This window comes from Lynx canadensis, chromosome B4 (genome assembly GCF_007474595.2).
Source record: "Lynx canadensis isolate LIC74 chromosome B4, mLynCan4.pri.v2, whole genome shotgun sequence".
Classification (NCBI taxonomy): Eukaryota; Metazoa; Chordata; class Mammalia; order Carnivora; family Felidae; genus Lynx; species Lynx canadensis.
Window position 1 is genome coordinate 55,588,194 of NC_044309.1, and position 14,941 is coordinate 55,603,134.

At 35.6% G+C, this 14,941-nt stretch overlaps 1 protein-coding gene across 1 annotated transcript in view; it reads left to right on the forward strand.

The window, feature by feature from the left end:
* ETNK1 (ethanolamine kinase 1) overlaps positions 1-14,941 on the forward strand; it is a 67,614-nt gene that overhangs the window by 41,699 nt on the left and 10,974 nt on the right. Inside the window, exons 5-6 of the mRNA XM_030321930.1 lie at positions 2,950-3,033; positions 5,165-5,325. Coding sequence (XP_030177790.1) covers positions 2,950-3,033; positions 5,165-5,325 — 245 coding nt within the window. The remainder of the gene's footprint in view (positions 1-2,949; positions 3,034-5,164; positions 5,326-14,941) is intronic.

The window sequence follows — 14,941 nt, forward strand, 5'->3', positions numbered from 1 at the left end:
TAGTCATGCCCTGTGAACTATTATTAAGAGTGATGTGGATGTTTCTCTAAATAATTGGTAATTTTAGAAATCAGAAATTAAATTTATATAAGAAAAAAGTTCAGTATATTTTCTGTTGTTAGGAAAGCATTTCCTAGTAATTTGATTTTTCTGGCACCCAAAATAAGTGAAGTAGGCCTCTTTAATTTTATTTTGTTGCAGAATATTAAATTTAAGGTTGAGTTCCACTTTGTTTGCAATAGTTTGAAAAAAGAATAGTTAATGCAGATTTTTTAAAAAATTTTTTTTCCTTTTAAGCTTTGTGTGTTGTAAAATGTGAGTTTGCCAAATTTTCTTCATCTGCTACAGATTAGGTATGCCATTGTTGCTGCCATGTGGCGGCGCACCCCGTGCTTCTTAAACGCACTGACTGGAGGTTTATCGCATCACTTGTTCACATGCACGGAGCCTGGTAACAGCCTCATCTGTATCTTGTTAGCTTCATTTTCTTATTTTTTAAATTTCATTATTTATAAACTCAACATTGCATTTAAAAATAAAGGCTAGTTTTAATGAATTAATGCTACTACAAACAGTCATTGCTAAAATTTTCATACTGAAACAGATTTTAACTTTTGTTAAAATGATCTATGTCTTATTTAAATTGTATTTGTAAGCAGGGATTTTTACCTGCCATTTTAACTATATTTGCCAAATTCTAAATATAATTTTGAAAATTGAAATTGAAGCTTTTGTTTATGTGGCAAAAGTAAGCTTCAGGACTGGGCTGTGTATTTTTATTGGCATGTAAGAGTTAATATGAGCTCTACAAGAATTTGTGTCTAAAGAGTTAAAGCAATCAACAGCTGCAATTAAAAAAATATGTATAAAACTGTTTGGTTGGCTCAGTTGTGCGACTTGTCGAATCTTCTTGAATCCTGATTTCTTAAAGGCTGGGTGGATAGGTATATCCAAAATCATTGGGTTTAGTCTCTTCATCTATTGACAGTTTTATTTAGAGAATTCATCTTAATCTTTTTAAACTATCGGGTTTTTTTCCTCCTAAAAGTAATGTTTAATGTAAAGAATTTAAAATACAAGGGAAAAAGGTCACTTGTCTATCACCTGTAATGAAACCAGTTGAAACATACTGTTTTGGTTAATTTCCATTCATCTTTTTTTCTCCTGTGCATTATGTTCTTTCCCTATCTCTAGGCATAGTTTAATAATTTGAATCACTGTGTTTACTATTTTGTATCTTTTTTTCATGTAGCATTTCATGTAATTCTCCTGGTCATCAAATAATTTTTGAAAATTAAAATTTTTTTTCATGGCTGCAGAGTATTTTATTGTGATGGTGGAATTCACCCTCTTATTACCAGTGTTACCCAGAACAAACTTTAAAACATGTTCTCCCTCCCCATTCTGCAATTTAGTAAAGTGATTTGATTAACTTTAAGACTTTCTGTGGGATAGTTTTTTGAATTCAAGATTATAATACTTGTGGTGGTTCAAAGCAGTGATTCATTGTAGTCACCAGCATTTTAGAACCTTATATTTATTTCATCAGTATGCATATAGATTTTAATTAACTGGGCTTTGATATTCTGATGATGCTCACTTAATTTACTCTAGACCTAACTAGTACTTAATACAAGTTTAGGATTAATATATTAAATGCTGCGACATTAGACATTTTTTTTTGCTTTTATGTAAAATATGCCATTTGCCATGATATTTTTGTGTCATGTAATTCTTTTTCTGAGTTTGAATATGATCAACATATACCCCTAAATTAAACATACATATCCATATCAAGATAGTATCATTCAAAGCTCTTTTATTTGGGAAATTCCAGAGTGTGTGGACCAGGAGTTTGTTTTGTTACTTCAGTTTGATGTTTAAAAGACAGTGTAACTAAGGCATATGCTATGCATTTTCTCAATATAAGCCTCTTAGAAACTATTCTTACAACCATCTCTGTGCGTGTATCCATTTTAACTGTATGGCTCCTTAAGCCTTTGAGTTTGTGATGCCTGGTGTCGACAGTGACCCATTTTGATTTTTTTTTTTTTAATTTCTTTAGCTCTTTCTCTCTTTCAAAAACTTTTTCTCGTCTCTCTTTTAAAAAGACCTGTATCTTTGAGACAAACCCTCTATTATACTTAGTACTCAAAAATGAAAGTTCCTGAGCAGGAGTATTTCCCCTGGACAGGCAGACTTTGCCTTTTATCTTGGGAGAAATGTAATGAAATACACATAATATATTTAGCATTAATTTAGAATAGGAATTTAGCTTATATAAAAATCTCTGAAATTAAAAAAAGTTCACACGCAACTATTCCTTTGTTCTTTTTAAAAGATAAAACAACCAACTTAATGCTGCTCAGGTATTCTATTGTAAATTTTAGTTATGTAGCATTCCTAGAAACTATGAGTTTATAGCAACTAATTTCTTAAATTAGGAATATCGTTAAATTGACCAAATATTATAGCAGAACTGCAGGGTTCACAGAATTCAAGTCTATTAAAGTTTATATTTGATTTGTATATGTAAAGTGGCTTGTCCGTTCACTTTTGGAGTATCATGATTTGTTAAAATTGCACAGGTTATTAACAATTTCCAAAGATAGTATTTATTTTTTAATTAAATTTGAGTTTTTAAGTATCCGATGCCCCCTTGTGGTGAAAGACATATTTTGCTTTTGTTTGAATTTGGAGAATTATACTTTGACTTTTCTTTAATAAAGTGGACATTAATGTTCACAAGCTGTTGACGATATGTAATTTGAATTTTGTAAAGCTCATTGCCATAAAATTCACAGCCTTACCCTGTATTGTCTCACAAGTGCATGTAACCAAGCACATACAATGAGACAAAATTTTGGAAGCTATTTAATTACAAATAGCATAGGGATTTTCTGATCTTGTATATGATTTCTTATGTCTTTTTTTTTGTGTCTCACATAGGTGATGTACAGTTCATTGATTATGAATATTCTGGATACAACTACCTGGCATATGATATCGGAAATCATTTCAATGAATTTGCAGGTAAAATCCAGGGCTTAACTAATGGAGCAACATGTATAACTTTGAAGTGATACTTAAAGTTTTTTTTTTTTTAAATGTTTATTTATTTATTTTGAGGGGGGAGAGAGAATCCCAAGCAGGCTCCATGCTCAGTGTGGAGCCCAGTGTGTGGGGCTAGATCTCAAGACTGTGAGATCATGACCTGAGTTGAAATCAAGAGTCAGAGGCTTAACTGAAATGATACTTTTAGAGTTGTTTTTGTTTGTTATCTTTAGGGAAATTCACCTGGGAGTAGGAACAACATTTTTTAACCCTTTACTGACTTTTTTCTTTATTACTAGAAGAAAGAGGAGATGACTCTTTCCTAATACTTTAAGGAAAATAATAAATAATCATTGTGGTTAACATTAAGACCTGACATAATGCAGAGTGTTTCATAAATCTCATTTTTTCCCTCCACAACAATATAACTTAGGTCATATTCCAGTTTACACATGGAGAAAGTAACTCACCAAAGGTCACAGTAAAATACAGAGAACTTAGATTTGCATTTTTTTTTTTCTAATCCTTTAAAAGCGTTTGTTGTTTCCATTTTATACTTGAGCTTTGGAATGTTGGACAACTAAGAAGCTAAATAATTTGTTTTTTATTTTGTCTTTGGCTATGAATAATGGAAAGCCTTGTCATTTTACCCCTGAAAATTAATCTTTTATCACTGTCAAGTATAAAAGTTTTAGGTTTTTTTATGTTAAAAGGAATTAATTTAAAAATACATTTTATGACTATATTTAGAAACATGAAATGCTCTAAAACTAAAGATTAGAAAATTCTCTTGGATGATTTATACCTAGTAGGAACTTTTCATTGCTGAATTTGTATTTGTTACCATTCATGCATTCTTATATTTACATATACTTAGCAAACTGGGAAGAAGTTGGAGAGGGTTTTAATTTATGTGCTTTCAGTTATCTCCCTACACCAGACCTTTCATATACATCCTATATCCCCACACATGTGCTATACATATTAAAAGGGAAAGCAGCTGTGCATATAATGAGATATCACCATATCCATCTTAGTATAATGGGTCATCACTGCTGTAGATATAAAAGAGGAAGCTCTGGTGATCCTAATATGATTTTGTGTAGGAAAAAATTGAGCTGAAGTTTGCAAGTTAGGTAGAATTTGAGATGTGCAGATAGAAGAGAAAGGAAAGCACTGCAGGAAGGAGGAATAAAACTTCAAGGTGAGTGTACATGTTGGTAGGATATAAAACTCATGGAGGAGCATATAGGACTTACAAGACCAGAGAAGTGAAGTTTGGACCAACTCATGAAGAACACTGAGGGGTAGACAAAATAGTATAAACTTTATTTTCTAGGTTACTATTTTTCTTTTTTCTTTTTTTATTAAAAAAAATTTTTTTTAATGTTTATTTATTTTTGAGAGAGAGCACAAGCAGGGGAGGGGCTGAGAGGGAGACACAGAATCCGAAGCAGGCTCCAGGCTCTGAACCATCAGCACAGAGCTCGATGTGGGGTTTGAACTCACAAACCACGAGGTCATAACCTGAGCTGAAGTTGGATGCTTAACTGACTGAGCCATCCAGGTGCCCCTAGGTTACTCTTTTTCAAATAGCACATCTTAAAACCAGATTTGGTGGGTGATTATTTTAAAACAAGCAGCGGAAAAGAACAGACATAGAAGGTATCCGAGTTGGAAGGAGTAGTTAGGGTAAATATTGTTTTGTGGAACTTAGTACCAGGAGAATGTATAAAGTTTCAATGTAAAATGTATTTCTTACCCTGTGAGTAATGGTAAAAAATGTTTTTAGAGCTGGAGTTCTAGGAAATGCTCTAAATATTAGTGTGCTTAAGAATCTCCTGAGGTGCTTGTTAGAATGAAGATTTGGGGCTTCTGATATGGGTGGTTCAAGCTTCACACTTTGAGGAGAAATTGAAGCAATGAGAATTGATTATGATAATGAAACAGGTCATACATTAGGATTCAAGTTTCAGCACGTTAGATTTTTTGGTTTATTTTAATAAATGCTATTAACATCTAGTTATTTTAGGATTACTTTAGGAATTATTGAAGTATATACGAGATATCGTGTTTTTAAAAGTTTTAGTGTTCCTTTTTTCCATTTCAGGTGTGAGTGATGTAGACTATAGTCTCTATCCAGACAGACAACTGCAGGGCCAGTGGCTGCGTTCTTACCTTGAAGCTTACAAAGAGTATAAAGGCTTTGGGACTGAAGTCACTGAAAAGGAGGTTGAAATACTCTTCATTCAGGTCAATCAGTTTGCATTGGTAAGTTTAAATATAAACAATGAAAGATTCTTAATATAATTTAAACAGCTTTTAAAAAAAATGTTTATTCATTTTCAAAAGAGAGGGAGCAGGGGAAGAGGGACAGAGAGGTAGCAGAGGATCTGAAGTGGGCTCTGCACTGACAGCAGTGAGCCCGATGTGGGGCTCGAACTGACGGAACCGTCAGATGACCTGAGCTGAAGTGGGATGCTCAACCGACTGAACCACCCACATGCCCCTAAAAAGCTTTTTAATTTTCATCATCTTTTGTGTATTTTTGTTCAAAATTAGGACAAAACATGATTTTTTTTACAACTCCCATATTAAGGAGCTTTTGAGGACAGAGATTTTGTTTTATTCATTATTTTATTCTTAACCTCTAAAATAACAGTGCCTTACCCACATGGTAAGTGCTCAGTAATTACATGATGAATGGATTCTAGCTAGAGTTAGGATTAATTGTGAAGCAGTTTTTTATATTCTATCTATTCTCTTTATGTTACAAAAAACATATAATCAAGGAAAGATTTATGGGAAACGAGGCTTTCCACAGTACATTTAAAATTTTTTTTAATGTTTGTTTATTTTTGAGAGACAGACGAATGAGGAAGGGGAAGAGAGAGAGGACACAGAATCCAAAGCAGGCTCCAGGCTCTGAGCTGTTAGCACAGAGCCTGACACTGGGCTTGAACTCATGAACAGTGAGATCATGACTTGAGCTGAAGTCGGACGCTTAACCGACTGAGCCATCCAGGTGTCCCTCCACAGTACATTTAATCATCACATCTTACTGTTAAGATGATAAAAGTAGATTGGAAGGAATAGAATTATGTTTTCATAACTTACCTAGTATTTTGTCTTGGTCTTCTTTTGATAAGCAGTTATTTCCAGCTTCTTTGATGTGTTAATGCTTTATTATTATTTTTAAGACCCACTTTTCTGTACTCTTGAGTGCATTTATTTTTTAAAAAAGAGTTCAATTATCTTTTGAGAGTGGTGTGATGAATTAGAATGAGCTTTCAGCTAAGGTGTTACACAATTAAATTGAATACTAGGTTGAAGTTATTTTAGCTGTTTCTTCTTAGTTTTAATACAATTTGGTACAGTTCACATGGGGAATATTTGCTATGTTGTCTTTACAAATAAACCCTGTTGATGGCTCATGGGTGTACTTTTTCCATTGTTTTAAGAGCAGCATTTTCCCAGAGCCATTCAGAATACATCTGAAATAAGAGGGTGTGCTGAAACTTGACTCATCTTCTGTTCTGATATCTATTTTCAGTGAACTGTTGGCTAAATTAATGGCCTGCTCTCCAGCTGGTCCTAGGATGCCTGCTGTTCCCATTTATTTTATTTAAGCATGATCTTAAAGTAGAGAATGTAGGGTTTTCTTTCTCATGACGTTACTTAATAAACTTCAAAATTTACCTACATAGTTCTGTTTAGCCACTGTCTATATTAACATGAGGAATATTATTGTCGCTATAATTTATATTTTTTCATGCACCTATTTACGTAAATTATTCCTAAGGCATTGAGTTCATTAATTTCCACAGAAAGTCCACATAGTTTATTGATTAGTCAAACAAAAACACTGTTTACTATTAGCTAACTTGGGTTCTTTTGTAAACTTCTGATGATAAAAATTTAACAGCTTTGGATACTGCGGTTGTATATATATCATGGTATTGAAAAATAACTACTTCTGGTTTGATTATCAAGTTGTTTATAATACCCATTAATAAGATACCTAGTACTTACTACTCTAGGTCATGTAGATTGGAGGATTAAAAGAAGAATACAACAGTGCATTGCTTCAAAGTACTTACAATTTGGAAGGGCAAATAATATGTACAAAATACTTTTTAGATAACATTTAACACGCATCCCTGTTTAAAATTCATAGCAAATTAGAATTGGAGGGAAACTTACTTAACCTGATTAAACAAACAACCTGATTTTATTTTATTTTTTTAAGTTTATTTATTTATTTTGAGAGAGAGCGGGCACAAACGAGAAAAGGCAGGGGGGCGGGGGGAGAGAATCCCAGACAGGCTTTGCACAGTCAGTATGGAGCCCGATGTCTCAAACTCAAGAACTGTGAGATCATAACCTGAGCCGACTTCAGATACTTAATGAACTGAGCCACCCAGGCACCACAATTTAACCTGAATAAGAAGAAAAAATATATGAAATGTACAGCAAACATTCATGAAATGTCATGATCAGTAGAAGGTCTTACAGAAAAAGAATAAAGGATGGTTGATGAGGGACACCTGTGTGGTTCAGTTGGTTAAGCGTCTGACTCTTGATTTCACCTCAGGTCATGATCGATCTCAGGGTTTAAGCCACACATCGGGCTCTGTGCTGTTAGCACAGGTTGGGATTTTCTCTTTCCCTCTCTCTCTCTGCCCCTACTCTGCTCATGTGCATGTGCTCTCTCTCAAAATAAAAACTTCAAGAAAAAACAGAAGGATGGTTAATGAGACATAAAACTTCGATACCTTTTTAATAGTATTCCTTATTTAGCATGTCCTTAATTTACATAATCTTTAGTTTTCATATACATTACAGTTTATTCTCTGAGAGTCTGTTACCAATTTCCGATTTTTCCTCATTAAGAAACCATTGAGAACCAGGTATGAAGCCAATTTTGGTTTGAATTTCTCTTTTTATTTAAATCGTGCTGCGGTCCTCTTTTATGTGCTGTTTTTGACAACTCTCTCCAGAGGTGGGTTACTTTCTTGCATCAGGACCTCTCTTGCTATCTTTAGAATAGAAAGAATATAGCAGAATTTAGATGAATGCTCACATTTGGCTTCACAGCCCCTCTTACTTGAGATTATTAATTCTCCTGAGATTTGATGTATATGCCTTTCGTTTCATTTTTTAAAGAATCATTTTATTATTTTCTTTTTTAATATTTATTTACTTAGCATGTATGCACATGCGGGGAAGGGGTAGAGAATCCCAAGCAGGCTCCCTGATGTCAGTGCAGAGCCTGATATGGGGGCTCGATCCCATGAACCATTAGTTCATGACCTGATCTGAAATCAAGAGTCGGACACTTAACTGATTGAGCCACCTAGGTGTCCCTGTATGCCTTTCTTTTTCAAGATTTTTTTTTTGCAGTTTTTTTTTCTTTTTTTAAGCTAGCCCAGTTTACATAATTCTTTTACCAACTCTTAATTTCACCCCACAGTAATTAAGTAAACGTCTGTCGCAATCTCAAGTGTTGGAATGAATAAATAATTGGGAAGGTAGGGGGAAACAAAAGCAAACCCTCTGTCTTTTTTCTTTATTATCTTTCATGCACTCCTCAGGCCACTGCAATCTGTCTTCTCCCCTCACTATTCTAAAAATAAAAAATAATTCATGGCAGGGTTACCAATAATGACATAATTACTAAATACAGTTTGAACTTTCAGTGTTTATCTTATTTGTTCTGCCAAAATCATTTGACAGTATTTACCATTGATTTTTAGAATTTTTTCTTTATTAATTTTTGTGATAACCATTCTTCCTTGGTTCTCTTTTGTATTTTCCTACTCAGTCTCTTTCCCTGGCTCCTCCTTTTCTTCCTCTTCTCCCAGTCCTCTTACAATACTGGTGTTTCCTATTGTCCTGATTTTGGGTTCTCCCAGCTCCTTTCACTTTAAATACTTCCATTGGATGATTTAATCCCATTACTTTTTTTTTTTTTTAATGTTTATTTTTGAGAGAGACCGAGTACGACCAGTGGAGGGGCAAAGAGAGAGGGAGACACAGAATCCGAAGCAGGCTCCAGGCTCTGAGCTGTCAGCACAGAGCCCAGCTTGGGGCTCGAACTCATGGACTGGGAGATCATGACCTGAGCCAAAGTCAGACTCTTAACCGATTGAGCCACCCAGGTGCCCCTAGTCCTGTGACTTTATTGTACTTCCTATTAATGATCCCAAGTTGATTTTTTTTTTTCCTTTGTTGATCTCAAGATCAGTATTTGCCACCATCCAGGATACCATTAGTAATTGACCACAGTATGTCCAAATTTGGATTTTATTTCATGCATCCTGTCCTCTGTTCCATTATTTATTCTTTGTTCTGTCTTGATTTAATTAAATACCATCCATGTAGTTGCTGTATTCTGAAATCAGGAAAAAAGTAATTTTCTTTTATGTCATGTGTTCCTCTTCTTTATTATCAATTTTTTCTATTTCCAAGTTCTGTTACTCTTAGTTCCTAAAATTCTCTCAATTCCAGCCATATCTCCTTAATTATGTGACATTTGATTAAGCCGTTAATTTCTCACCTATGTCAACTTCTACTGGTCTCTTTGCCTCCAAGTTTCTCCTGTCTATATTTCATCCTGTACATTTAAAAAGTTAATCTTTTTAATAACTAGATCTAATTCATGAATATAAGTATGTCTCTTCCATTTTTATGGTTCCCCGTGACCTACAGGGTGAATCCAAATGATAGCAGTCTGTAAATTCTGTCTTCTTTCCCACCTCCATTTCTGCTTTAGCAGAGTCATCTTGTTTTCTGTACATTCCATGTTTGAAGCCTATATGCTTTTGTATAAGTTATTTCTTCCTCCCTAGAGTGCCCTTTTCCCTGCATCCTCTGGCAAATTCTTTTTGTTCCTTATAGACGTGTCTTATATACTGTTTCCTCCTGAGACCCTTCCTTCCTTGATCACTTGTCATGAAGACAGCATATACATACATTATAAAGCTGATTTGATAAGTGGAGAAAAGAGGTTTGAGTAAGATTAGGATATAGATGTTTTTTAATGAATGGCTGGTTAAATATTTACTGCTGAGGGCGTGAGTAGACTTGTAAATATTAAAAGACTTCATATGTTGCTGATTGTTTATTGTAATTAATACTGAGATGGTAAACAAAAGTAGGCATTTGTATTATAAAATCAAATAGAGTATACATATGGGTTTTTTAATTGTTAGGCACATTGTTTGCAGACTTTGGATTATTTCTAAGAAAATGTTAGTTTTAGGAAACCAGTTTTTAGGTTTTTTCAGAAACCAGTTTGAGGATTCATTTTAGTTACTTGTTTGTCTTATAAAGCCTTGAATTGTTCTTTGCCACAGAGATGGGTACCTGTTCTCAGTAATATGAATTCACACTAGATGCACTTCTGGCTTCGTGGAGGGAGACTTTATTAATTATAAGGGGGAAGAGAATATAAGGAATTAGACAATTATAGTAAACACAAGGAAGGAGAGAAGTATAGAGAAGAACAAAGAAGGGTTAGTACACCAAGTCAGGTACTTATAACATCCAACCTTCTTGCTAGGGAAGCCCCGTGGTGAATAGCCCAGTTGGAGTCCTGATAGAGGGTTGTGGGCAGAGCATCCTCCCCTCAGGTGGGACTTCAAACAAGCTATTCCCGCCAGGGCAATATATATTACCCTTGTGTGACTTACAGTTAGTCATTAAGTTTGCCTCAGTACAGTCCCGAGCTATACTGTTTTTCTCTGTTTCTCTTATCGTATCTCACAATCTTAGGAGCCTGGGCTTCTGCATATTCCTCATCCCTCCCAGATCCATCCTGGTCTGGCTCAAGGAGGAAGGTGAGGCTTGTTAATCCTCCTTGTTGTCAGGAACAGAAGCGTCAGTTCTGATCCTGAGGCCAGATGCAGAATAAGCCAACTGAGCCCCCCCCCCCCCCCCGATTGTGTTTGTGCGCCTGTCAGAAATGCATGACAGGTCATACAAACAACTTCTATACAGAACAATAGCCTAGAAGTTAAAATGCCCTTTAATAGACTTACATATCTATAACTTCCAAATTTGAAAGAAATAATAAGAGTATAAGTAAATCACATAGAATATTACATTATTTTATTAGGACTTAAGTATTTTCTTTGATATTTTGGGGAAATGATGAATGGACTGTTTTCCTGCATTTCCGTTTCATCCATTTAAGAGTCTAATGTATATAAATTTTTCATTTTTCATCCTATAAAAGGTTGCCTGTCAAAAAGAGGGATTTTTGTGAAGTTTGTGTGTAGTGCATCTCTAATGTAGAACTGTTTAGTTATTTTATACTAGTATATGAATGAACGTTGCTTGAAATGGCGGGAAGAGCTGGTTTGATGTTATTTTTAGGTGTAGAATTTCCTGATCGCAGTCTTTTCTACTCACAGAACTGGCCTGATAAGAGATTACAGATGATTTTTATATCACTTTAAATATGGCTAGGTGAGTTAAACTAGTGGTTCTCAAACTTTTTCATCTCAGGATTTTCTTTTTACACTTCCAAGATTTTTTTTTTTTAATGTTTTTTATTTCATTTTTGAGAGAGCATGTGTGCGTGAGTGCAAGCAGGGGAGGAGCAGGGAGAGAGGGAGACTGAGAATCCAAAGCAGGCTCCAGGCTCCGAACTGTCACCACAGAGCCTGATGCAGGGCTTAAACGCACAAACCACGAAATCATGAAGTCAGACACTTAACCAACTTGAGCCATCCAGGACCCCCCCCCCCCCGCCCCCCAATTTTTTTTTTTTAAAGAGCATGCAAGCAGAGTAGGGGCAGAGGGGCAGGGAGAGGGGGAAGACAGAATCCCAAGCACAGAGCCTGATACATGGATTGAACTCACAAACAATGAGGTCATGACCTAAGCTGAAATCAAGAGTCAGATACTTAACTGACTGAGCCACCCAGGCACCCCAATATTTTTTTTTTGAATGTTTATTTATTTTGAGAGAGTGCAAGTAGGGGAGGGGCAGAGAGAGAGAGGGAGAAAGAGAATCCCAAGCAGGCTTCATGCTCAGCCCACAGCCAGACATGGGGCTTGATCTCATGACCCTGAGATCATGACCTGAACCCAAATCAAGAGTTGGACACTCAACCAACTGAGCCACCCAGACATCCCTCAAGATTTTTTTGAAGACATCCATGAGCTTTTGTTTATTTCAGTTAATTATCAGTATTTGTCATACTGAAAATTAAAACAAATTCAAAATATTTATTAAGTAAAAAATAATAAACTTGTTAACATAAACATCATTTTGAATGGAAAATAACTATTTTTCCAAAACAAAAAAACAATTTAGTGAGAAGAATGGCATTATTTCACACTTTTGCAAATCCTTGTAATGTCTGGCTTAATAAAAGTTAGATTCTTTTTTTTTTTAATTTTTTTTTAATGTTTTATTTATTTTTGAGACAGAGAGAGACAGAGCATGAGCAGGAGTGGGGCAGAGAGAGAGGGAGACAGAATCTGAAGCAGGCTCCAGGCTCCAAGCTGTCAGCACAGAGCCTGACACGGGGCCGATGGCGGGGCTCAAACTCACAAACCACGAGATCATGACCTGAGCCGAAGTCGGATGCTTAACCAGCTGAGCCACCCACGCGCCCCAAAAGTTAGATTCTTATATCTACTTCTGCATTTCATCTGTTGCAATATATTGGCTTGGTTAAAGTATACAAAGAAAGTTCTGTGTCACACACGTGTTGGAAGAAATGAGTACATTGCCTTTTCAGATAATTGTGGATTTTCTCTTTGATACATCACCAGAACTCAACAGGTGGTTATTTCTTAAAGGTTAGTTGCAATGTGCAGTCAGAAAACATCAATTAATTTTTCGTATTCTATTATATTATAATCCATTGATTTACTTTGCACTTTGAATGGCTCTTTTGGCAGTGCATGATTTTGTAATTTTAACACCATTCAGTATTATTTGGGAAATATTGATTCATTGAGTTGTATAGATCTTACAGATGTTAATACATCTCATTATATGATATAAAAATATCACATTTGCTGATATCACAATCAGTGTCATCAGAAAAGTTTTAAATACTGTATTGAGAAGCTGGTAGGCTCACAGAATCAAATACAAATTTTCCAAAGTTCTAATTTTAGGTTGAATACTTGAAGACTATCATTGGCAACAAATACTGTCAATTATTTTCATTGAAATGACAAGTGCTCTTTTTTATATCTGAGAAATATCTGCCAAATGCCCAAGTCTAATAAGTGGTTCGAATGTCAGTTGTTCTTTCAAGTAAACATGATGTTCCATTAAAAATGTGCAAGTTCAGCTCACAACTCAGTCATAAATGTTTTTCCTTGAAACAACCTTCCTCTTTTGGGTGTATAGCAGACTGCTTTATGTGTACTTTCCTACACCATCTCACAGAATATTAGAACGTGTACTCAAGGGTAGAGATTTAATAAAATTAATAATTTCAATGGCTTCGTAAAGGACATTCCTCACACAGACAAGACTAGTCTTTTACTGTGTGTAGTGGTGATGTGAGTGTGTGTGTTTGGTGTCACTGCCTTGACATATTGTAAGGTACTAGTAGCTTTACCCACCATTGCTTTTAAACCATCATTGCAGATGTTAACATATTCAAGAAGGCAAGTAGCATATTAATAGTATTATAAGAAATATATATTTTTTAAATCCAATGTTTTATTAAAACAAAAATAGAACCAAAGTTAAAATATACTTGATCCTTTTTTTTTTTTTTTAATAGCAAGAGAGTAAGGGCTTTAATACTGCTATCATCAGTCTTTGAAGACACAGCACTGAAACAAAACCAAATAATTTTTTCCCTTACTGAAAAATTCAACACTCATGTAAGAAAGTTAAAGAAAAATACACCGTTGGGGTGCCTGGGTGGCTTAGTCAGTTAAGCATCCGACTTTGGCTCAGGTCATGGTCTCATGGTTCGTGAGTTCAAGCCCCATGTTGGGCTCTGTTCTGACAACTCAGAGTTTGGAGCTTGCTTTAATTTTTTTAGTATTTATTTTTATTTAATTTTTTACATTTTATTTTTTTTAATTTACATCCAAATTAGATATCCTATAGTGCAACAGTGATTTAATGCCCCTTACCCATTTAGCCTAACCCCCCTCCCACAACCCCTCCAGTAACCCTCTGTTTGTTCTCCATATTTAAAAAAAATTTTTTTTTTACATTATTTATTTTTGAGAGAGTGAGACAAAGTGAGAGTGGGGGAGGGGCAGAGAGAGGGGGAGACACAGGATCGGAAGCAGGCTCCAGGCTCTGAGCTGTCAGCACAGAGCCCGACGTGGGGCTCGAACCCACAGACTGTGAGATCATGACCTGAGCCGAAGTTCGACGCTCAACCAACTGAGCCACCCAGGCGCCCTCCATATTTAAGAGTATTTTATGTTTTATCCCCTCCCCCCCGTTTTTATATTTTTTTTGTTTCCCTTCCCTTTTGTTCATCTGTGTCTTAAAGGCCTCATATGAGTGAAGTCATAAGATATTTGTCTTTTTCTGACTAATTTCGCTTGGCATAATACTGTCTAGTTCCATCCACATAGTTGCAAATGGCAAGATTTCAGTCTTTTTTTTTTAACGTTTTATTTATTTTTGAGACAGGGAGAGACAGAGCATGAACGAGGGAGGGTCAGAGAGAGAGAGGGAGACACAGAATCTGAAGCAGGCTCCAGGCTCTGAGCTGTCAGCACAGAGCCTGGCGCGGGGCTTGAACTCATGGACCGCGAGATCATGACCTGAGCCGAAGTCGGCTGCTTAACCGACTGAGCCACCCAGGCGCCCCAAGATTTCATTCTTTTTGATTGCCGAGTAATACTCCTTGTGTGTGTGTGTGTGTATGCATATGTGTTTGTG